At 48.7% G+C, this 21,983-nt stretch overlaps 1 protein-coding gene and 1 long non-coding RNA gene across 2 annotated transcripts; both read right to left on the bottom strand.

Annotated features, from left to right (window-relative positions):
• Positions 1 to 2,071: 2,071 nt before the first annotated feature.
• LOC115481416 lies at positions 2,072 to 11,103 on the bottom strand. Its single transcript, XR_003943960.1, has 3 exons — positions 11,092 to 11,103; positions 10,504 to 10,506; positions 2,072 to 3,061 (listed from the first exon to the last, which is right to left on the bottom strand). It is a non-coding gene; the product is annotated as an uncharacterized LOC115481416 (long non-coding RNA).
• Positions 6,220 to 21,481, bottom strand: CDKN1A (cyclin dependent kinase inhibitor 1A). The gene is made up of 3 exons (XM_030220503.1): positions 21,413 to 21,481; positions 9,665 to 10,126; positions 6,220 to 6,789 (listed from the first exon to the last, which is right to left on the bottom strand). Exons 2-3 carry the CDS (start codon positions 10,113 to 10,115, stop codon positions 6,734 to 6,736), a joined length of 507 nt encoding a protein of 168 aa, XP_030076363.1. The 5' UTR covers positions 10,116 to 10,126; positions 21,413 to 21,481; the 3' UTR covers positions 6,220 to 6,733.
• Positions 21,482 to 21,983: the final 502 nt, after the last annotated feature.

The raw sequence follows: 21,983 nt of genomic DNA, 5'->3' as shown, positions 1-21,983 counted from the left end.
ATACAAGTACTTATTTTGTACCTGGGGCAATAGAGAGTTAAGTGACTTGCCCAGAGTCTCAAGGAGCTGCAGGAAAACAGGCCTCAAGAAACATTCATGTATCTGGTTTTAATAGCTCAAACTTGGATCCCGAATGGGAAAATGTAGGGACTGGTGTGTCGTGGAGGGGCATAATCAAACGTGGCGCCCACGTTTTCCTGAGAACGTCCTCACAGGATGTCCCCGCGAAGGGGCGGGGAAACCCGTATTATTGAAACAAGATGGGCGTCCATCTTTCATTTTGATAATACGGTCGGGGACGCACAAATCTCAACATTTAGGTCGACCTTAGAGATGGTCGTCCCCGGTTTTCGGCCATAATGGAAACCGAGGACGCCCATCTCAGAAGACCAAATCCAAGCCATTTGGTTATGGGAGGAGCCAGCATTCGTAGTGCACTGGTCCCCCTCACATGCCAGGACACCAACCGCACACCCTAGGGGGTACTGCAGTGGACTTCAGATAAAGCTCCCAGGTGCATAGCTCCCTTATCTTGTTTGCTGTGCCCCCCAACCCCCCCAAAACCCACTCCCCACAACTGTACACCACTACCATAGCCCTTAGGGATGAAGGGGGGCACCTACATGTGGGTACAGTGGGTTTGTGGTGGGTTTTGGAGGGCTCATATTTACCAACTCAAGTGTAACAGGTAGGGGGAGGATGGGCCTGGGTCCACCTGCCTGAAGTGCACTGCAGTACCCACTAAAACTGCTCCTGGGACCTGCATACTGCTGTCATGGAGCTGGGTATGATATTGGAGGCTGGCATACAGGCTGGAAAAAATATTTTAAATTTTTTTTAGGGTGGGAGGGGGTTAGTAACCACTGGGGGAGAAAGGGGAGGTCATCCCCGAGTCCCTCCGGTGGTCACCTGGTCAGTTCAGGCACCTTTTTGAGGCTTGGTCATAAGAAAAAAATGGACCAAGTCGGCCAAGTGCTTATCAGGGACGCCCTTCTTTTTTCCATTATCGGTCAAGGACGCCCATGTGTTAGGCATGCCGCAGTCCCGCCTTCGCTATGCTTCCGACAAGCCCCCATGAACTTTGGTCTTCCCCGCGATGGAAAGCAGTTGAGGACGCCCAAAATCGGCTTTCGATTATGCCGATTTGGGTGACCCTGGGAGAAGGACGCCCATCTCCCGATTTGTGTCTAAAGATGGGCGCCCTTCTCTTTCGAAAATAAGCCTGCAAGTCTTCAATGCCTAGAGGTGCAAAAACATCTCTGAGAGAAGGACACACCCAGCCTGAGCCCCAACACAAGAGAAACAATTAATCCAAGAGACAACAGTGTTGACGATATTCTGATTTATTTGTCATAAATAGTTACAGTTATCACTAGATTTTATTTTTACACACATAATTATATTTACAAATAATAATTATTAGTGCTGAAAAACTGCAAAATTATTCACACAAAGTGCACAGAATGGGAATAAATTTACCTAGAGAGCCCAGATGTGGCTTGAGCACAGAAGGATCAGGAACACCAGTGGATTGCAGTTCTGATTCCTGCTGAACACAAACTATATAATGTTTCCATTGCTTCTCAAGAAATGCCTGAGACTTTTTGCATTGTCAGGTGGTAATGGTGGTGGCAATCGCTGCATCAGAATATTTGAGCTTCTTTTTTTTCTTCCCTGATTTTCATTTAACCCCCTAAATCTATAAACTTGTGTACACAAATTTACACTTGGGGTGAATTCTACACATGGAGCCAAAAAAAGTGCTATTCTATAAGCTGTGCTTAAAGTTAGGCATGGTTTATAGACCACTGCTTACGCTCGGGACTCACACCTAAATTTAGACACATGATTACATGCCTAAATTGGGTGCATATCCTCCGTATTCGATAACAACGCGCATAATTATTAGGATTGCCCCCCGTTCCGCCCATGACTCTCAATTCCACGTCCCCTTTTTTTCACTTGCACGTAAAATTTAGGTGTGGATCCCATGCCCAACTTTATGCACATAAGTTCCAATTAAATCTAATTAGTGCCAATAATTGCTTGTTAAAAAACCAATTGGTGCAAATTAGCTCATTATTCAATTAAATTATGCACGCAAATTTATGCGCGCAATTTTTGGTGACTTTTATAGAATTGGGGGTTGGCGTGCAAAGTTGCAGGCACAAGCTGTAGAACAGTTTCAGTTACGTGTGTAACGTGATTTAATAATTTGATGATAATTGGCTTTAACAACCAATTAGAAGCTATAATTGGTGTTAATTGGCATTAATTTGCAGTTACATGCCTGACTGCCCTTAGTCGGGGTTCTGAAATTTGTGCACTCAAAATCCAGAACACGGGACTGCAAGGAGGGGGGCAGATCTGGGAGGGGCACATGCAGGTCATGGGCGTGCCTCGCACATATGCGCACAGGTTATAGATTAGTCAGTTATACACATGACAACAGTTAGGCATGAGCATGTATACAAGCCACTGGGCTACCTTTAAATGCTCGCACCTAAAGTTAGGCGTGTAAATGTGAACTTACGCTAGTATTGTATAACAGCAATTGTTTAGCGTTTAGTGCGCATCATCCCATCTCCGAGCTTTAGGCAAACTATAGAGTGTTACTCACTTAGAGGACTAAATGCCTTTCTTTGTCTTGTCACAAAGTAAATGCAAAATTCAATCAATCATTTAAAAATTCGCAATCTGAAATATAATTTACCGGTGTCCCTAGAACCATCTGGTCAGCCTCAACTGGGCTCCATCCCATTTGCTTTCCACTGCATTACCTTAAATAAACGCTGAACCAGGCACAGACCTACCTGGGCATTAACCACTAATGCTCCTGCCGCCTTCTTCACACAGTCTCCAACTCCGAGACTCCTAAACCTGCCCCTCTCTAACCCGACCCTCTCAGGAGTTCCCCAGCTCTGTTTAACCACTTGCAAATAAAATTATCACATGAAAATATTAGCACAACAGACAAAACAAGTCACATACGAGACGATTGTTTAACTTTACCATATGCCAATAGGTAGGTACAGAAGAGCACAAGACAAGCCGGCCGATACTTAACCAGGCCAGGAACAAGCCGACTGTCCACTGATAATTCAGCGGGAGATAACCAGCTATCTCCCGCGGAATATCCCAGTCAGCAACTAGCCCGGTCAGCGGCTATAGCCAGTTACCGCCAATTTTCATCGGCTGACTGGTTTTTAGTGGCCAAACAGGCCCACGTAAATAGCAGTCAGCCTATGAATATCGGCTTCACCGGCTAGGTTTGCAGCGACCAAAAAAAACAGCCGGAAATTCAATGCTGGTGGCCAAATACGGCCCCGGCATTGAATGTCTGGGTTCGCCAGCGACCGCAGGAGTTAGGCGGTCTATCTCCCACGGTCTCAATATCGGCCTCAAGGATTACAAGATATTTGGATGGTCCTTCCATAAAAAAAAGAGACGCTGTCCTATGATATTAGTTCTACATAGAAACACATAATGTAATCATTTGTGATTTTATTCTATGTACAGTAACATGGATTAAAATACTGAGGTAGGCCAGAGCGTCCCAGACCTGCACTGATGACTCCATAGCCAGCTAGGTTTTCAGGATATCCATAATGAATATGCAAGGATACATTAGCATATATGGGAGATCCCAGGATATGCAATAGTTGTTGTGAAAATCCCCCAAAACCTGGCTGGCTGTAAGGTCAACAGGACAGAGATGGGAAGCCCTGAGGTAGGGAGATGAGACATGGTGGGCAGAGGGCTTCTGCACAGCTTCAGATCCGTAGGGACAAGCTGAGCCCTGCCCTGGATTTCAAACCAGAAACTGCAAGGGAGGGTAAGACCGAGATAGTCTCAATCTATCCCTGATGACCTGGAATCATCAGTCACCCTGTGTGTAGGAGACCAGACAATACACCATAGATAAAGACATCCCAGTGGGCTTTGGGATTTCAACGATGTGGATTCTAGTCACTGCATTAATGAGGTGACCTGTTGAAGGACCAGTAGCTTGCAGTGTTCCAGTGAGGTATGTTAAAAAGGAAGCCTCTTGAGAAGGTATTGCCCTAACCTAGACCCCCTCCCTTGAAAGAAAAGCAACACCTGGACCTTCTAGGGACATATGCCCCCAGGCTGTGCTAAACAGGTCTCACCATCTCCTCCCTCCAGATAAAGCGTGGAGGGTGCACTGATGTTTGTTCTTATCCGTCAGGGGAACATCAATGTCCTCTCAACAGGCTTTGTGATAGAAATTGGAGTGTAGCAGCTTTTAACTCAGTGGTTTCGGTGTGGCAAAGGAACACTGTCATAGGCTTTCAGTTTCTATTCCAGCAAGCGGTTTTGCTCATGGTCTTTTAAATGCTATTCATGGCTCCTCTGTTTCCTATTACCTGGGCAGAAAAGTAGGGATTTGTTTTGGTAAATAATGTCACCTTTTTTCATCATGAAGGGATCCTTGCAATCCTTCATTGGAAGGAAAAGGCAACAGCACCACTTAGTGGCCAGCAAGAGAGCGGCAGTGGAACTAGTTTCACAGGGATATATAATCCTTCGCTCTTGTCATCACGACTATTAAACCAACGGGGACCACAACTGATGGGTCCTTGATGGGAGCCATAAGGAAAGATTTTTTTAATAGACACATGTCTTTGCCTGTTTATATAACCTGGGGTGAGTTTGTGGAATTGCAAAAGCCCAATGGGGGTGAGAAAGGAAAACTGCTAAGAACAAAAAATAACAGATCATCAGAAATGTGAAAGCACTTCTCCCTCCCTGCAGTCCCACAAACCCTGCCAAGGTTCAAATTTCTCTGAGAAATGACCAGCGTGATCAAACGAGATTGATTTGGAGAAGTTCCAGGTTTTGAGATGTCAGAAGGTCAGTGTGAGGCCAAGACCATAATAACACCATCAGATGGTTGGGGTTTGATTCTAAAATAATGAGTATGAATTTCTCTAGTGCCTCTCGCCCCAACCGGATCTCAACACACATTACAACCGAGTGCCATACTTTAAAACGCTACGCGAGCCACCTCTGAAGGCTGCTGTTATCCTGGCGCTCCAACTGCAGACAGGTTTTGGAAGGGGGAAGAAAGAAGGAAGGATGTAGTTTCTCGTTATTGTCCAATTACAGCTGGATACACTGAGGTCCGGGAAGATGAGGTGACATGTCCGAGATCACACAGAGAGACGTCAGCAGGAGGGGAAATGAATGTCCCAGGACTACTTCGATGTCACCCAGGGGCTGATGATCAAAAGTAAACGCAGGCACTAGAGAATATTAGCGCTGTACTAGCGCCCGTAATTACCAGCGCAGAATGATCAGAGGGGTCTAGCGCAGCAAACTAACGAGCAGGCCAGGTCTTAGCGCAGACAGCACGCGAACGTAGTCAAGCTCATTTAAAGGAAGTCATTTTGTATTTCCTGCCCAATGATCAGAAAAGAGCGCCTTACAGCTGTAAAAAAAGTAACGCCAGGTCCGAGCAGGCGTTAGGGTGTTGGAAGAGAGGATTTCCCACGATTCTCTTGCTTCTCTCATGATTCTTTTTGCAAAATCTACCAGTCTTGATTGCTTTGGGAAGCGCTGGTTGTGAGAAACAGCTGACCCAAACGTGACGCACACATTGGCGTTCCAGTCCTGTGTCTAATTTTAAAGAAGCCATGTTTGAAAAAAAAAAAAACCCATAGCGCACATTGGCGTCCATTACTTCCATCTAAACATTAAGAAAAAAATGTGAAACACTTATATTTATGCTGCAGGAAACAGATGCCAATCAGGGGCGTAGCCAGACACCCAATTCTGGTTGGGCCTGGGCCCAAGATGGGTGGGCAGAAGAACTCCGCCTTGACCCACAAGTAATTTGGTCTCTCTCTCTCTCTTGCCTGCATGCCATATGGTCTCTCAAACATCCTCCTCCCCCGCATACCTTTTAAATAGCAGATTTTCACCAGCAGTGAGCAGCAACTAATACACACTGCTCATGTTGGCCCCACAGCCTTCCCTCTGATGCAACTTCCTGTCTCTGCATAAGCAGGAATACATCAGAGGGAAGGCTGCAGGGCCGGTGCGAACAGTATGTATCAGTCGCTGCTTGTAGCAGGCAAAGATCTGCTATTTAAAAAGGTATGCAGGAGAGGGACAGTTGGGAGTTTTTGGATGGTGGGGCTTGGGAATCCCCTGCCAGCCACATTAGAGATGTGCTGCTATTGGGTGGGCCTGAACCCAAAGTGGATGGGCCTGGGCTACGCCACTGATGCCAATGTGTGTTTCACGTTCGGGTTTTACCAGGCGCACGTGTACAGGAGCTGAGCTTTACCGCCGAATTCGCCAAGCACAATCCTCCTGCTGAACTCCCTAATGCTCAAAGCTACGAGCGTGCCTATATTTGCATCTCATTAGCTTTGAGCATTAGGGTGTTGTTCCGCGCTGTTCCGGCAGTATTTTGTTATGGCGCTATTCAGAATAGCGCCGGAGTTTTGATCATCAGCCTCTTAGTTCCAACATTAGACTACATTTAATAAAAGATTTCTTAGATACATACAGATATATATTAATGATATCAAACATATAGTATTAAGAATACCCCATATGTACAGAGTTTTGTAAAAGAGCTTATACAAAGTTGGAGATTTAAATAAAACCATCGGGACGTTGTTTCTGCAGGTTGTAGTGATCTGTAGAAGACAAGCTCCGGGCAAGCTACAGAGGGTGCAGGGGTGGTTCCTCTCTCAGACCATCACTTTCTGTCTTTAGAGGATCGCTGGACGTTTCGCCTCTTTGAATGGTAAAAGTCTAAAAGAAGTAGGGGAGACAAAAAAAATACGCACTCTTAAAACATGGTATTTTCTTTTCATCAGTGCCGTAGCGAGGGCGGCTGACACCCGGGGCGGTTCGCCGCTGCGCACCCCCCCCCCCCCCCCGGGTGCAGCATGGCCCACCCCCTCTCAGCACGTGCACACACACCCCCGGAGCGCATTCTTACCAAATAGGACGGGCGGGAGGGCCGCTCCGCCCCGAATGCACGTCGCTGGGAGCTGCGTCGGCTCCGCTGGTTCCCTGCTCTCTCTGCCCCGGAACAGGAAGTAACCTGTTCCGGGGCAGAGAAAGCAGTGAACCAGCGGAGCCGACACCCCCCCCCCCCAGCGGCGTGCACCCAGGGCGGACCGCCCCACCCCACCCCACCCTCTTCCTACGCCACTGCTTTTAATGAAACTCCAAAGTGTCGAACAGAAATAGATGTAGGTTGTTTTATTTTTCAGGGTATAGAGACTGAATAATGTTTATAGCGGATAGACTGTAATTTTCCTGCATTTAAATCCCTTCTGGTACTTAAACCCCAGACTCCACCGCTTCTCCCTGGCTGTGTACCTGTAATCTGGACCTCCCTAAACTGAGCGGGAGTTCTTCCAACTGCCTCCAATTGCTGCCAGCGGGAGGTGCTACTTCAATATTGTGTTTTCAGTCACTAGGGACAGGCGGGTTCCCCGGAGTCCTGCAGAGCTTGCCTGTCCCTCACTATTGAAAATGTGATTGTGAAACAGCGCCACCCACTGGCAGGACTGTGAGTGGAGGACTCCTGCTCAGATTAGAGGGGAACAGTGATCTGGACTGGCCACTGTTAAGAGACAGGATGTTGGACTTTGGACTCATCCAGTTCAGCCTCTCTTATGTTCTTAGGACTTTTCTTCATCTCTTCCACTTTTACCCCTCATTTTCTTACATCTAAAGAAAATCTGTGCTTATCCGAGGCTTTCCTGATTTTTCTTCCTTTTTTATGCTTCCTGCCCTGGGAGGCTTTTTCATACATCCACTGCCCCTTCTGTGAAGTGGTGAGAAAAAGCCCAGGGTATGATTTACATGTTGTGACAGACAAACACAGCTTACAGAGCTCTGGCTTCTGCTGGCCCTGTTACTGATAACACTTTGGTTTTAGGAAGTTGCTGTCCCTTGCCTGTGGGGTTCTGAGAGACCGTCTACCACACATCTGTAGAATTGCACACAAAAAAAACCCAGAAGTGTCACCTCTTAAAGACCCGGGGCCTGATATTCAGCCAGCGGTGGTTTGCTGTCCACCCTTGGTGTTAAATCCGGACATCCGGCATTAAACATCCAGGTTTACATTTTGGCCACTAAACAGTTAACTGGCTATGCCGATATTCAACGCTAACCAGCAGGGCCGCTGAGAGACTGAGCCAGGCCCGGGACAGGGCCGCCGCTGGGCCCGGGGCAGGGTTGCCGCCCTCCCCAGGATCATCACCATCGCTGCCAGGATCATCGCTGTCGCCCCCTGCACCTGCAAATACCTTGGCTGGCGGGGTTCCCAAGGCCCCCACCAGCAGAAAAGGTCTTCCTCTAGTACCTGCCCCACGTGAAGAAGAGCAGCGCTGGAGGAAGATCTCGTCTGCTGGCGGGGCCTGGGAGGGACCCCCACCAACCTGCTGTGTCTGCTCCACCGGGTCCTCCCCAGCCTCCAAGGGGGGCCCTGGTGCCAGAATTTTCTCTCTCTTCTGCTCCTGTCAGGACGCGATCACCCGGGTCCCATCAGGTGCAGAAGAAGAGATCCCGGCGCCGGGCCCCCCTTGGAGGTCTGGGCCCGGGGAATTTTGCCCTCCCTCTTGGCAGCCCTGCTAACCAGTTAACTTTTTTAACAGTCAAAGACAGGCCTGCTATTTAATTGCACCCTTCTCCTCCATCGCTAACTCCAGACTCCGCTCCTTCTATCTCGCCGCACCTTACGCCTGGAATAGGCTTCCTGAGCCATTACGTCTAGCTCCATCCCTCGCAGCCTTCAAATCCGGGCTAAAGGCCTGCCTGTTTCATGCTGCTTTCGACTCCTGACTTGTAACTTTTATCTTATCCTTATGTGTACTTCTGTCTGTCCTTCCCTTATCCTTTTTGGTCCTGTCTGTTTGTCCTGATTTAGATTGTAAGCTCTTTTGAGCAGGGACTGTCTTCTTCATGTTCAATTGTAAAGCGCTGCGTACGACTGGTAGCGCTATAGAAGTGATTTATAGTAATAGTAGTATTTAAGCGGCCTATTTTGACTGCTTAGTATAGCCGATTTGGCAATGAAGAGCAGCACCTAACTGGCTATGTCATAAGATAAAGCCAGCTAACCGGGATATTCAGTAGGAGATAACCGGTTATCTCCTAATGAATAGCCATAGATCCATGGTTAGGTACTTAAATGCTATTTAACCAGCCAGGAGCCAGTCCTGGCTGGTTAAATAGCTCTGAATATCATAGGGCCACTGATATTTTTAGGCCATGGCCCCATCAGTTGTGGTGATGGAAGCAGGCATGTAGCTCACGCTTTTCACTGGCATGCGGGGAGGGGGGGAATGGTGGAATGGGAGGGGGGTGAAGTAAGAAACAGTGAAATGATATCCTCTCCTCCTGAGCGACTGTTTCTCACACTTTTTTCCTGCTGGCCTGTCATTAGTTGGCCCTGCTAATCATATCATATATATTTTTTTAATCCATGCAGGCCCATATTCCATTTTGATTCAATATAAAAAAAAGTGAGATCAGCTCTTCCTAAGAACAGCTGAGGACGAAGCACCCTAGGCCAGAAGAAAGGGCCTTGGATCTGCTTTTGCCCTGGAGGCCATAATTTGCCCACCTCTGCGCTAGAAGTAAAATAAAGCTGAGCGTCATTTCACGTTACCTGTGATAACAGTCTGCTTTCGTTTCGCTCGTCTTGGGGACTTCACTGCCGGAAGCGAAGAACCCTGGGAGATGGCAGCCTGAGATGGCTCTTCTGACAAAGGAGAACCGCAAACCTGTCTGATGGCAGCTGATGCGGAAGAGCTGGGATTGTTCTGTCTCTCATTCTCTTCCGGGCAAGTCTGGGTAGGACACCCGTGGAGAAGAGGCAACCGATGGCACACTGCTGGCACGTCCACCTGTGCCACGACTCTCTCCCATTTGTAGGCTCCTTCCAGTGGCATCTCATTGACAAAGTCAAAGTTCCACTTCTGCTTTGCCTCCTCGTGGAAGCTCTGAAGAAGCTCCTGGCAGTCATGTTTCAGCTGCTCATGATCTACAGGTCCAAAGAGATTTCGACAGACCTTTTCGCTGACCGTGGCATGGAGGATGTTGTTCCTCGATGAACCCATGATAACACTTTCTGGAAGAGAGAGAGAACAAAGTGGAAGAACGGAATAGTTGTGGACCATATGCACATTACCTACATACTTGGAGAGCAAAGAGTAAAGATATCATATCAACAGTGAGCATAGTGTTAGCACCTCCAACAGTTAGGGGGCGCTGCTCAAGGTACATGTGTTGCGTACGCACCCCCTCCCTTCTCTCTCCCACCAATTTCTCTCTTCCTTTCCTGGCCCGGCCACACAAAGACCTGCAATTCCCTCCCTCCCCCTCCCCATGCCTTAAAATCATTTCCAGTCTTTGCCCGGGTAGCACCAACAGCAGCGGCACTCATAGGCTGCCTGCGACCTGCACCGGGGCTTTCTCTCTGAACCGTCCCGCCCCTTCTGATGCAACTTCCTGTTTTCTGAAGGGTGGGATGGTTCAGAGAGAAAGCCCCGGTGCAGGCCACAGGGAGCCTATGAGTGTCACTGCCTGTACGAAGACTGGAACTGATTTTACGGTAGGGGGGGGGGGGGGGGGAATTGTTAGATTTTTATGGGGCCAAGAAGGGGAGAGATACGGTGGGAGGGAGAAGAGAGGGAAATGCAGACGCCTCCTCTGTCGAAAATTCCTGGCTATGGAATTGGCACTACCCACCCCCTTTGCCCACCCCAAACTGTCTACGCTGTGGATTGAACACCTGGTAGGATTATACACATGCTCTATCCATGGCTCTGATACACAGGAGGTGAGGAACCTCCCCCCCCCCCCCCCCCAACACTTGTGATCAGAGAGACTGAAAGCAGACAATGCAGGTAAAAGGTGAGTCTTTAAGCTGATGCCTAATAGTAAACACAGTTTATAAACTAGCACTGTTTATAAAGATGGATTGACACCAATAAGTAATTCACGTAATGCATAAACAGTGCACCTAAATCACATACCACCCTCAGATTCTAGATATGGCGCCCAGATTTGAGCGTGCTCCTGAGAAGCGTGCACAAATGAATTCAATAACCAGCTCAGAACCATCAATAATTAGGTGCTAACAACCAATTACTGAAGCTAATTGGCACCCATTAGAATTTGCATGCACATCTGGCTGTGCACTACTCTATACAGCAGGGCACCTAACTCCCATCTCACATGGGAGGGGCATGTGCGCGTCAGGGACGTTCCAAAAATTGTACGCGTAGTTATAGAACAATGTTTCCTGATCTACTACGGTCTCTTTTGCAACCTCACTATCAGGATACCCTATCTTCCCTGTTTTGGTGATATCTTAGAAAGATACCTTATCCCGAACCATGTGCTTTTGAGCGACTGTCGGCCTTCCCCCCATTTCTAGTTTAAAAGTTGCTCTATCTCCTTTTTAAATACCGATGCCAGCAGCCTGGTCCCACCCTGGTTAAGGTGGAGCCCATCCTTTTGGAATAGGCTCCCCCTTCCCCAGAATGTTGCCGAGTTCCTAAAAAATCTAAAACCCTCCTCCCTGCACCATCGTCTCATCCACGCATTGAGACTCCGGAGCTCTGCCTGTCTCTTGGGCCCTGCGCGTGGAATGGGTAGCATTTCAGAAAATGCTACCCTAGAGGTTCTGGATTTGAGCTTTCTACCTAAGAGCCTAAATTTGTCTTCCAGAACCTCTCTCCCACATTTTCCTATGACACTGGTACCCACATGTACCAAGACAGCCGGCTCCTCCCCAGCACTATCTAAAATCCTACCTAGGTGACGCGTGAGGTCCGCCACCTTCACACCAGGCAGGCAAGTCACCAGGCGATCCTCACGTCCACTAGCCACCCAGCTATCTATATGCCTAATGAATGTTCAAAAAGGAAAAAGATTTGCTGTCTTAAAGGAAATAGGAACCTTTAGATTGAGGCAGGAACACTGAGCTCTGCCTTTGGTTTGAAAGATTCTAAAAACAGCCCCCTTTCTCCATGTACCTAAACTCCCCTTACATATCGATGCTAAAAAAAAAAGCCCTGTAGTCTTTTTTAAGTTATGATATCCTGTCTCATTCTGTGCATCAGTCTTAAAGGAACGTGTTCACACTCATTAACACATCTCATGGTCAATAATCTATAGAGTCTCTGCAGACAGGAACTGGGAAATTCTTTGCAGTATTCCAACATCTCCACAAGGTGGTGCTGCTGTACCATAGCGTTTATCTTTTGCTTACTGGATTAGCGTAGAGCAACATAATCAGGGTACTTCACATCTGGTTATTTTGAACTCAGTTTTAGGCTGTGGAAATCAGAGGTGTGGAAAACATTAGGCACAGTATTACATTTCTAAAGCTCAAATAAGCTTTTATTGCACCAGGAGAGATGGTACAAGGAATTCTCTCCAGGTATTTAGACATTTCCACAGGTCAGACCTTAGTAACTGGTTCAGGGGAGACCCAATGCAGAGATGAGATGCCGTCCAAGCTGCCACCCGGTCTGGTATTTCCTCCTTTCCCTCCTCAACTCTCTTCCCTGCGTTTATCTTATTTTATTCTTTTCCAAAAGGCAGCAGAGGCAGCGATTCCCATAAGCTGCCCTGCCGCAGTGCTGGCACCGGTCTCTTTACCCTACTATGTCCCGCCTCGGAGGAAACAGGAAGTTATGTCAAGAGGCGGGCCACAGTATGGAGAAGAGGCCGGTGCTGATGGCAGGGCAGCCTATGGGAATCACTGCCGCTGCTGCCTTTTGGAAAAGAAAGAAAATAAGATAAACCTGGGAAGGGGTGAGTGCCGCTCCCTGGAGAGTGATGCCTGTGGCCCCCGCCTCAGCTGGCCTAACGGTAGGGCCACCACTGAGCTGATTCATAACTTCCTTCAGCCACGTAGGAGGGCATTATGCACCAGAGGACCCTGAACTGGCCAGTCAGGAATGACTGACTTGTGCTTCTCTGATACATCGGAGGTAATTCTATAACTTGGTGGCCATAGGGCATCTGGTAGCAGCCTGCTTTATTTATGTGTTTATTTCTGAATTTACATGTCTAATCAAAATACAGTGATACCTCGGTTTTCGTCGATAATCTGTCCGAAAACAATCGGCGAAATCCGAAACCGACGAAAACCGAGGCAATTATTTCCATATGAATCACTGAGCAGGAGAACGCGTGGGTCGCCCTTTGTTTTCGCAAAATTAGCAGCGAGGTCACATGGGCACGCCGACGAAATCCGAGACAAATGTTTCGCGGAACAAATCAACGAAAACCGAAACCGACGATAACTGAAGTCAACGAAAACCGAGGAATTATTGTACAATTAAATAGACAATTAATGTAAACCAAATAAACAAACAGAAAAAATATATAAAGTAACAGCAAAACTATGTGTCTATAATTAAGACATGAGCCCTTGTGCCAGTCATAGAACATACGTGTGTGCACCTAAGTTCTCCTGATATCCACATAACTTACAGTATTCTGGAAATTATGCACACAACACTGGTTCCACCCAGTGGCGTTCCTAGGGGGAGGGGCGGTGGGGGCGGTCCATCCCAGGTGCACGCCGCTGGGGGGGTGCCACGCGCCTGTCGGCGCTGCTCACCCCGGAACAGGTTACTTCCTGTTCCGGGGCAGAGGGAGCATGGAACGAACGAAGCCGACAAGTGCACGGCACCCCCCCAGCAGGTAAAAATGCACCTGGGGGGGGTGTTGTTTCGCCGGGGGGGGGGGCGCATCGGCGATCCGCCCTGGGTGTCAGCCACCCTAGGAACGCCACTGGTTCCACCCATGCTCCTCCCAAACTACACACTATGTAAAATACACATGTAATTAACAGTAAGGCAGAATATTGGCAATATGTGCACAAGTATTCTAAACATTTATGCACATAACTGCCCCACCCCCATAAGAGTAAGAGTAATCTCGGGGAGAGCAATTTTCAGAAACATTTATCCAATGTAAAATGGTCAAACTCAAATGCAGCCAGAAGACTGTGTGGGTTCCATAGAGTACCTGCTTTTAGCTACTGAAAAGGAGTTCAGATCAGAGAACACCACACACGTCAGTGTTTCCATTCCTGGAGTCCCCCTTGCCACTCGGGTTTTCAGGATATCCACAGCGAATATGCATTAAAGAGATTTGCATATAACGGAGGCAGTGTGTGCAAATCAAGTTCATGCATATTCATTGTGGATATACTACTACTACTTAACATTTCTAGAGCGCTACTAGGGTTACGCAGCGCTGTACAGTTTAACAAAGAAGGACAGTCCCTGCTCGAAGGAGCTTACAATCTAAAGGACGAAATGTCAAGTTGGGGCAGTAGATTTCCTGAATAGAGGTAAAGTGGTTAGGTGCCGAAGGCAACATTGAAGAGGTGGGCTTTGAGCATGGACAGGGAGGGGGCCTGGCGTATGGGCTCAGGGAGTTTATTCCAAGCATGGGGTGAGGCGAGGCAGAAAGGGCGGAGCCTGGAGTTGGTGGTGGTGGAGAAGGGTACTGAAAGGAGGGATTTGTCTTGAGAGCGGAGGTTACGGGTAGGAATGTAGGGGGAGATGAGGGTAGAGAGGTAGGGAGGGGCTGCAGATCGAGTGCATTTGTAGGTTAGTAGAAGCTTGAACTGTATGCGGTACCTAATCCTGAAAAACTGACTGGCAAGGGGAACTCCAGGACTGGTCTTGGGAAACACTGTGCTATGTCATCCGCCCCGATCCCTCCCACAGGAAGACTAGCCTAATCTGAGAAAGCAGCAGCCAGGATGAAAACCAGAGAAGCCCAGTTCAAATGCCACTACAGCTCCTGGTCACCTCGGGTAAATCACCTACCCTGGGATTCTAAATAGGTTGTCCAAATTTGGGTGCGGATCTCAGATCCATGTGCACAGCCGTGGCCCGACCATTAGACCACCTGAGGCGGGAGTCTCAGGTGTCACACTTCGGGGAGCAGTATCTCCCTCTACCTTCTTGCACCCCATCCCCCTAGATTTACCGTCTTTCTTCATGTTCCAAAAGTCGGAGGCGGCAGCAATTCCGATACGCTGCCCTGTCGCCAGCACCCGCCTCTTCTCTTTACTGCGGCCACCTCTCTGATGTAACTTCCTGTTTCATCAGAGGCAGCTACAGCAGAGAAGAGGCCGGTGCTGGTGACAGGGCAGCGTATCGGAATTGCTGCCAACCCCGACTTTTGGAACACGGAGAAGGTAAACTTGGCACGGGGTGGGGGAGGAGTGGCAGCATCTCAGCCCTGCCTCAGGTAGCATCTTGCTTTGGGCCATCCCGGCATATGCAAACTAATTAGTTATTGAGCTATTAATCAATAATTGGTGTAAACTGTCACTCATGTGGGTTTACAATGGACCTGTCCTGCCCCCCCCCCCCCCCATTCTATAAAATACACACCTACATTTTATAGTGCTCAACTCAAAAAGGGGTGTGGCCTGGGAAAGAAAGGGGCGTTCCCAGAAATACTTACACACTCAACTGCCATTAGATTCGCAGCAGCAGGCGTGTCGCACGCAAAGTTAGACATAAGAGGAGGAGTGGCCTAGTGGTTAAGGTGGTGGACTCTGGTCCTGGGGAACTGAGGAACTGAGTTCGATTCCCACTTCAGGCACAGGCAGCTCCTTGTGACCCTGGGCAAGTCACTTAACCCTCCATTGCCCCATGTAAGCCGCATTGAGCCTGCCATGAGTGGGAAAGCGCAGGGTACAAATGTAACAAAAATAAAATAGATACTATTGGAGATTCTACATGGAATGTTGCTACTATTGGAGATTCTACATGGAATGTTGCTATTCCACTAGCAACATTCCATGTAGAAGGCTGCGCAGGCTTCTGTTTCTGTGAGTCTGACGTCCTGCACATACGTGCAGGACGTCAGACTCACAGAAGCAGAAGCCTGCGCGGCCACATTGGTGATCTGCAAGGGCCGACATCTAGTGGAATAGCAACATTCCATGTAGAATCTCAAATAGTAGCAACAGTAGAGGAGTGGCCTAGTGGTTAGGGTGGTGGACTTTGGTCCTGAGGAACTGAGTTCGATTCCCACTTCAGGCACAGGCAGCTCCTTGTGACTCTGGGCAAGTCACTTAACCCTCCATTGCCCCATGTAAGCCGCATTGAGCCTGCCATGAGTGGGAAAGCGCGGGATACAAATCTAATAAAATAAATAAATAAATAAAGGCCTAACATCAGGCTCCATTTATACGTCCCTCCTTAACTCTCCACTGCCTCAGATTGGGACAGGAAAATGCTCAGTGTACCTGAATGCAACTTGCCTTGAACTCTGTCCTGTGATTGAAAGAGTGGGCTGTCATAGTGATATTAATCTAAATTAATCTGCACAAATTTGTAACTGATACTTTGTATTGTCGTTCGAATATTTTTACTGCTCATGTTTGATCTTATTCTTCCTGTACACCGCCTTGAGTGAATTCCTTCGAAAAGGCGGTAAATAAATCCTAATAAATAAATAAAAAAGAGGCAAAGCATAAAGGTCCATTTCTCTTTGAAAGCATGTGTTTTGAAACTGTTAAACTGAAGGCTAGTGGCAGAGCAGAGAGATGCTTTCACCGGAATATGTGTACGTCTGCTCTAGTGCCGGGGATGCAAAAATACATAGTCCGGGCATGTTCTGCTCTAGCGCTGTCACAGCTGGGCAGAGTCTACAATTGCACATCCCACCAGGGTGACGTGAGTCACCTGACTGGGTAGCCCAGACAGTCACAGCTTAGTCACACTAGGAGGGAACGCAGGTCCTATCCTAAACATGCCCAAGCATATCCCTTCCAGCCCCAGAGGACTTGACAGCTCTGGAGCTTTTCCAGGGTTTGTGCAGTCTCAGAAACTTGTGAGTCAGAAGATTTATTTCCAGACAGCCCATCCTGAGCGGACAAGGGATTCCCAGTAAACACAGACTGCACAGTTTACAACTCTCTCTGTTCTTTTCCAAGAAGTCTGACCAGGAGCTGGTCATGAAAAGCAAGCAAGCAATCTCTCCTGCCCACTCACCCCCTCCTAAGCTAACTTCCCCTTAACCATGGGAGCTGGGCCTGACTTACCTACCACTTACTTAACCTCCCTTCCCCTTTCCTTACTGTTACACACCTTATGTTAACATGAATCCTCCCCCGTTCATACTTTTTAACCTTCAGCACTGTGTCACATAATTCACAACCCACCAATTGGCAGTAAACAGTAGGCCACAGCTTTGTTTATTAGCAATTGTAGAATTTGAACAGTAACAACCCGAGCTACACTTAAAATATTATGACAAAGAACCCTCCCCCCTCACCACCACCGAATACTCGCTTTGCCAGCTAAGTAGCAAGTCCATCACAGTTCCTTCTTCGCCGATCTCCTATCTCATAGATCTGCCTTGACAGCAAGAGTCTTGGAGCAGGCACGGGCCGCTATGCCCAGTAATCTTGTACTTTGCTTATGGTTAGGACTCATGCCCCATGAGTCACAACCCCCTGTAGCTTTGGGACAACCCTAGCCACTCCCTCCCCCACCCTTCCCATTGGCACATAAACCAGGCCCAGGACAAAAGCTGCACAAGTGGGTAGGTAAGCCACCTTTGAGGAGCAGGAAAGTCCTGATCCTTGGAGACAGCTGCTTAAATATTCTTGCCCCAAAGCCCATCATCCCTTGAGATCACCTGCCCAGTGGAGTCAAGCAGGGAATTAGCGTTTTGATTTAAAGAAGCCAATCCCTTGACCGGAGCCCAAACCCACCTCCTGCAGTGACAACATTTCCACACAGAAATTTTGCAAGAGCCTGAGTTCAAGGTCTAAGGTAAGGTAAGGAGCCCAGCCCATGGTTGACAGAAAACAGAGAGTACAGTGGGCCATTTTTCTCAGTGGAGGAGGGTGAATAGTGGAGTGCCACAGGGATCTGTACTGGGACTGGTGCTATTTAACATATCTATAAATGATCTGGGAATCAGAATGACGAGCGAGGTGACAGCATGCTATACTAAATGTTTTCCCTATACTTCTCCACTATTCAATGATGTATTGTGAGCCACATTGAGCCTGCAAAGAGGTGGGAAAATGTGGGATCCAAATGCAACAAAATAAAATAAAATTTGCAGATGACACAGAACTATTCAAAGTTGTCAAAACGAATGCGGATTGTGAAAGACTGCAGGAAAATTAGACGTCCAAATGACAGATGAAATTTAATATAGACAAATTCAAAGCGATGCACATTGGGAGGAATAACCCAAATCATAGTTACCTTATTCTAGGGACCACCTTAGGAGTCAGCACTCAAGAAAAATATCTGGGTGTCACTGTAGACAATACGCTGAAGTTTTCTGCCCAGTGTGTGGTGGCAGCGGGCAAACAGGATGTTAGGAATTGTTATGAGAGGGATGCAAAATAAGACCAAAATGTTATAATGTCATCTTAAGTACTGTGTTCGGTTCTGGTCACCGTATCTCAAAAAAGATACAGCGGAATTAGAAAAGGTTCAAAGAAGAGCGACCAAAATGATAGAGCCCATCTGAGGGAGATTAGGGCTCTTCAGTTTGGAAAAGAAATCGTTGTGGGGGGGATATGATTGAGATCTATAAAATCCTGAGCGGTGTGCAGCAGGTAGAGGTAAATTCAGTGGCGTACCAGGGGGGAAGGTGGTGGGGGCGGTCCGCCCCGGGCGCATGCCACTGGAGGGGGGTGCCGCGCATCTGTTGGCAATGCTCGTTCCCTGCTCCTTCTGCCCCGGAACGGGTTACTTCCTGTTCCGGGGCAGAGGGAGCAGGGAACGAGCGAAGCCGACAGGCGCGCGGCACCCCCCCCCCCCCCAGCAGGTAAAGATGCACCCGGGGGGTCGTTTTGCCGGGGGGGGGGAGGTCGTGTCCGTCGTTTCGCCGCTGAGGGGGGTGCCACGCGTGTGTCGGCAACGCTCGTTCCCTGCTCCCTCTGCCCCGGAACAGGAAGTAACCCGTTCCGGGGCAGAGGGAGCAGGGAACGAGCATTGCTGACAGATGCACAGCACCCCCCCAGCAGGTAAAGATGCACCCGGGGGGTGTCTGTCATTTCACCGGGGGGGGGGGGGCGCATCGGCGATCCGCCCTGGTGTCAGCCACCCTAGGAACACCACTGGGTAAATTGATTTTTCACTCATTCAAAAAGTACAAAGACCAGGGGACACTCAATGAAATTGCATGGAAATACTTTTAAAACAAATAGAAGGAAACATTTTTTCACTCAAAGGCTAGTTAAGCTCTGGAATTGTTGCCGGAGGGTATGGTAACAGCAGTTAGTGTATCTGGGTTCAAAAAAGGTTTGGACAAGTTCCTGGAGGAAAAGTCTATAGTCTGTTATTGAGATGGACATGGGGAAGCAGGATACAGGGCTAGATGGATCATCGGTCTGATCCAGTATGGCTATTCTTATGTTCATATGCTACGTTTTTATGTAAGTGGGGCCCTTTCAAGACAGGCTTTTGGGCTGGTCTCTTCCAGGGAGCACAGATTCTAATCACAAAACGTCCTGTAACTTCTTGGAAAACATCTTACAGCCAAAAGGAAAAAAAAAAACCCTGCTTCCTGGAAAATAGTGTTCCAGGCTGCATGAGGAGGGGTTGTGACAAGGAGGAATCCGGGGTGGGTACTTACTGATGTAATCTCTGGCAAACCCGCAGGGCTTTCCAGAGGAGGAAGAGAGATCATTTACTACGAAGTTCAAGAAAACAATCTCAGCACTAGGGCAGCCCTCCAAAACAGAGGAAGGAGCAGCTTGAGTGAAAAAGGAAGACGAGACCGACAGCCAGGCTCGGTTCTTTCTAAAGGGGCAGAGAGGCTGCCTTTAAGCATATCCTGGGGGTAGTCCAGAGAGGTACTGGATTACTGGACCCTGGGTTTTTTTTTTAAAGTTTTCTATTGATGATATGACAGTAGAGAGCTGTGTAATGATGTGGATAATAAGGAAGTCATGTAAATTCACAAGACCATGCACTCCCTGCCCCTGAGAGCTTATAATCTATGACAGAGGCAGAGATCCCTGGTGGTGTGGCTACACCTAGCCACATATTGGCTACCAGTTGAAGAGAGCCCTTTCTTGGCCTCCTAAGCTAAGACTGAGAACCTGGTGGGGGAGAGCTGGGGTTCACACTCTGCCACTGAGGATACAACATTGGAGCTTGGCTTTCAAAACTTCCCATTAAAAAAAAGAGAGAGAAAGACACTATATATACCCCTGCTGAAATCTCAGAGATGCCTGGGCCCCTTTTCAAACCCTCTCCTGGCATCAGACAGCCCAGGCTATCCCTGATGACTGGGGTGTGGGGGAGGGGAATGTTTACTAAGACCTCTCCATGACAGCTCTTCAGTGAGCCACTGTCAGAGTGCAGGACTAAGGACCCCCATGGGTGGTGGCTGCTGCACCCTCCCAAGGAAGTACCAGGCAGGCCCACCCTCCCCGCTCCGACCCCCAGAAGAACCAAAACAACAATTCTCAACAAAGGAAAGACTTGAGGAAGCAGCCGTAGCAGTGTCCGGCCCTTCTCCGCCCCGCATTCCTTCTAGCCTTCACCTGCTAAACCCGGAGGACTTCCTCGTACATCACAGCCTTCTGCCCTCAAACCCGGAAAGTTAAACCAATGTTTCCCCTTACTGCAGTGCCGGCACTGCCCAACCATTTCCGAGCCACAGCGCCTGAAGTGGGTACAATTCAATCTCACAAAACTCCAATCCAATCCAATTCTGGGCAAAGAGAGATCGTGCAGGGTGAGAAAGTAAGCCCAGGCTTCCGAGTCTAGTTCCTCCATGCAGGATCCCCGTCCCTACATCCAGTCTCGGAGGTGCCGTTCGTTTCTTTCTGCTCACCTTACGCCTTCCTCCTAAGTATTGCCACACTGGGACAGACCAAGGGTTCCCCTCCCCAGAGCTGACACTATCCCGAGAAGGAGCCTTTAATTAACTGCGTGGAAGGGACCGGGCACTAGACAGGACTGTGGGAAGGAACGTAGCCATTGCTCGTGGCTCGGTGTGAAAGAATTCCTGTCCAGATGTTCAGTGCCAGCGGATCCTCCAGATGTTCCAGGTCCTCAGAGCAGAGATGGAAAACGTCTCTCTAAGATGCTTGCTTTTCTTCCGGGAACAGGCCAGATGGAAACTGCTCTGCAGCGTCTCTAATGTGAGATGGGGGGGTCGGTCCCTGCTGCAGTGACAGAGGGGGGGGGGGAGAGGAAGGAGTTGCCCTTGCTACCGTGATTCTGTTCCTTCCCTCACCCCCAGCTTCTGAGATGAGGGGGAGGGGGGCACAGGCTGCCTCGCAGTCTGCACTCAGCTAGGGGAGGGGGAGGGGCGATCCATCTGCAGGACCGAAAAGCAACGAAATAGTGACACTGGTGCTAGTAAACAAGTCGCTTCCTACCTTCTGCCACTTTCCCCTGAGAAGAAGTCGATCCGCAGCTCCCGTAATGCTGAAGCAAGAGGGAGGCAGTCCAGCCTCTTATAGCACTGGGGGTTGGGCACAGGATGGGCTGTTTGTGGCAGGGCGGGGCTTGTGAAACCCGATCTGCAGGGTGGCAGCTGCCTGCCCGCTTCGCCACTCCACGGCTGGCTGCGCTCCCCATAGCCCAGTGGCACTGGTCTGGGTGACTGACGCCTATATTTGAGACCAATAAATAGCTCCCTGATGAAACCCGTCCAGAGACCTTTATAAGAATGCTGCAATTCTGAAAAACAGCCAGGAAAGAAAAAAAAAAAAAAAGCCCTACAAAAAAATCTCAGAGCTTGCTGAAAATGAAACTCGAGTCACCTTGTAAGATGAGCTGCTTGGTTGTTTCTGCAGCCTGAATCCCTCAGTGGTCCTGTGCTGTCACCGGCCTGCATTTGTCTGAACTTGGCTCCCCCATTCAGCTGGAGTGGAAGGTAGAAGCTGCCGGTGGAAAAGTAGGCTCCTAGGCCAGAGGTTCATAACCAGTAATGCCCACACCCCCCCC

Source organism: Microcaecilia unicolor, chromosome 12 (genome assembly GCF_901765095.1).
Source record: "Microcaecilia unicolor chromosome 12, aMicUni1.1, whole genome shotgun sequence".
In the NCBI taxonomy this organism is placed as follows: domain Eukaryota; kingdom Metazoa; phylum Chordata; class Amphibia; order Gymnophiona; family Siphonopidae; genus Microcaecilia; species Microcaecilia unicolor.
The sequence above is the reverse complement of the archived record's forward strand: the minus strand, read 5'-3'. Positions and strand labels throughout refer to the sequence as shown.

What these genes read in the sequence shown, in the direction of transcription:
- CDKN1A (XM_030220503.1), bottom strand. Translation starts at nt 10,115, where the DNA reads ATGGGTTCATCGAGGAACAACATCCTCCATGCCACGGTCAGCGAAAAG. An exon ending in AAAGCAGACTGTTATCACAG is followed by an intron (nt 6,790 to 9,664) that starts GTAACGTGAAAT and finishes TACTTCTTTTAG; the next exon opens with ACTTTTACCATTCAAAGAGG.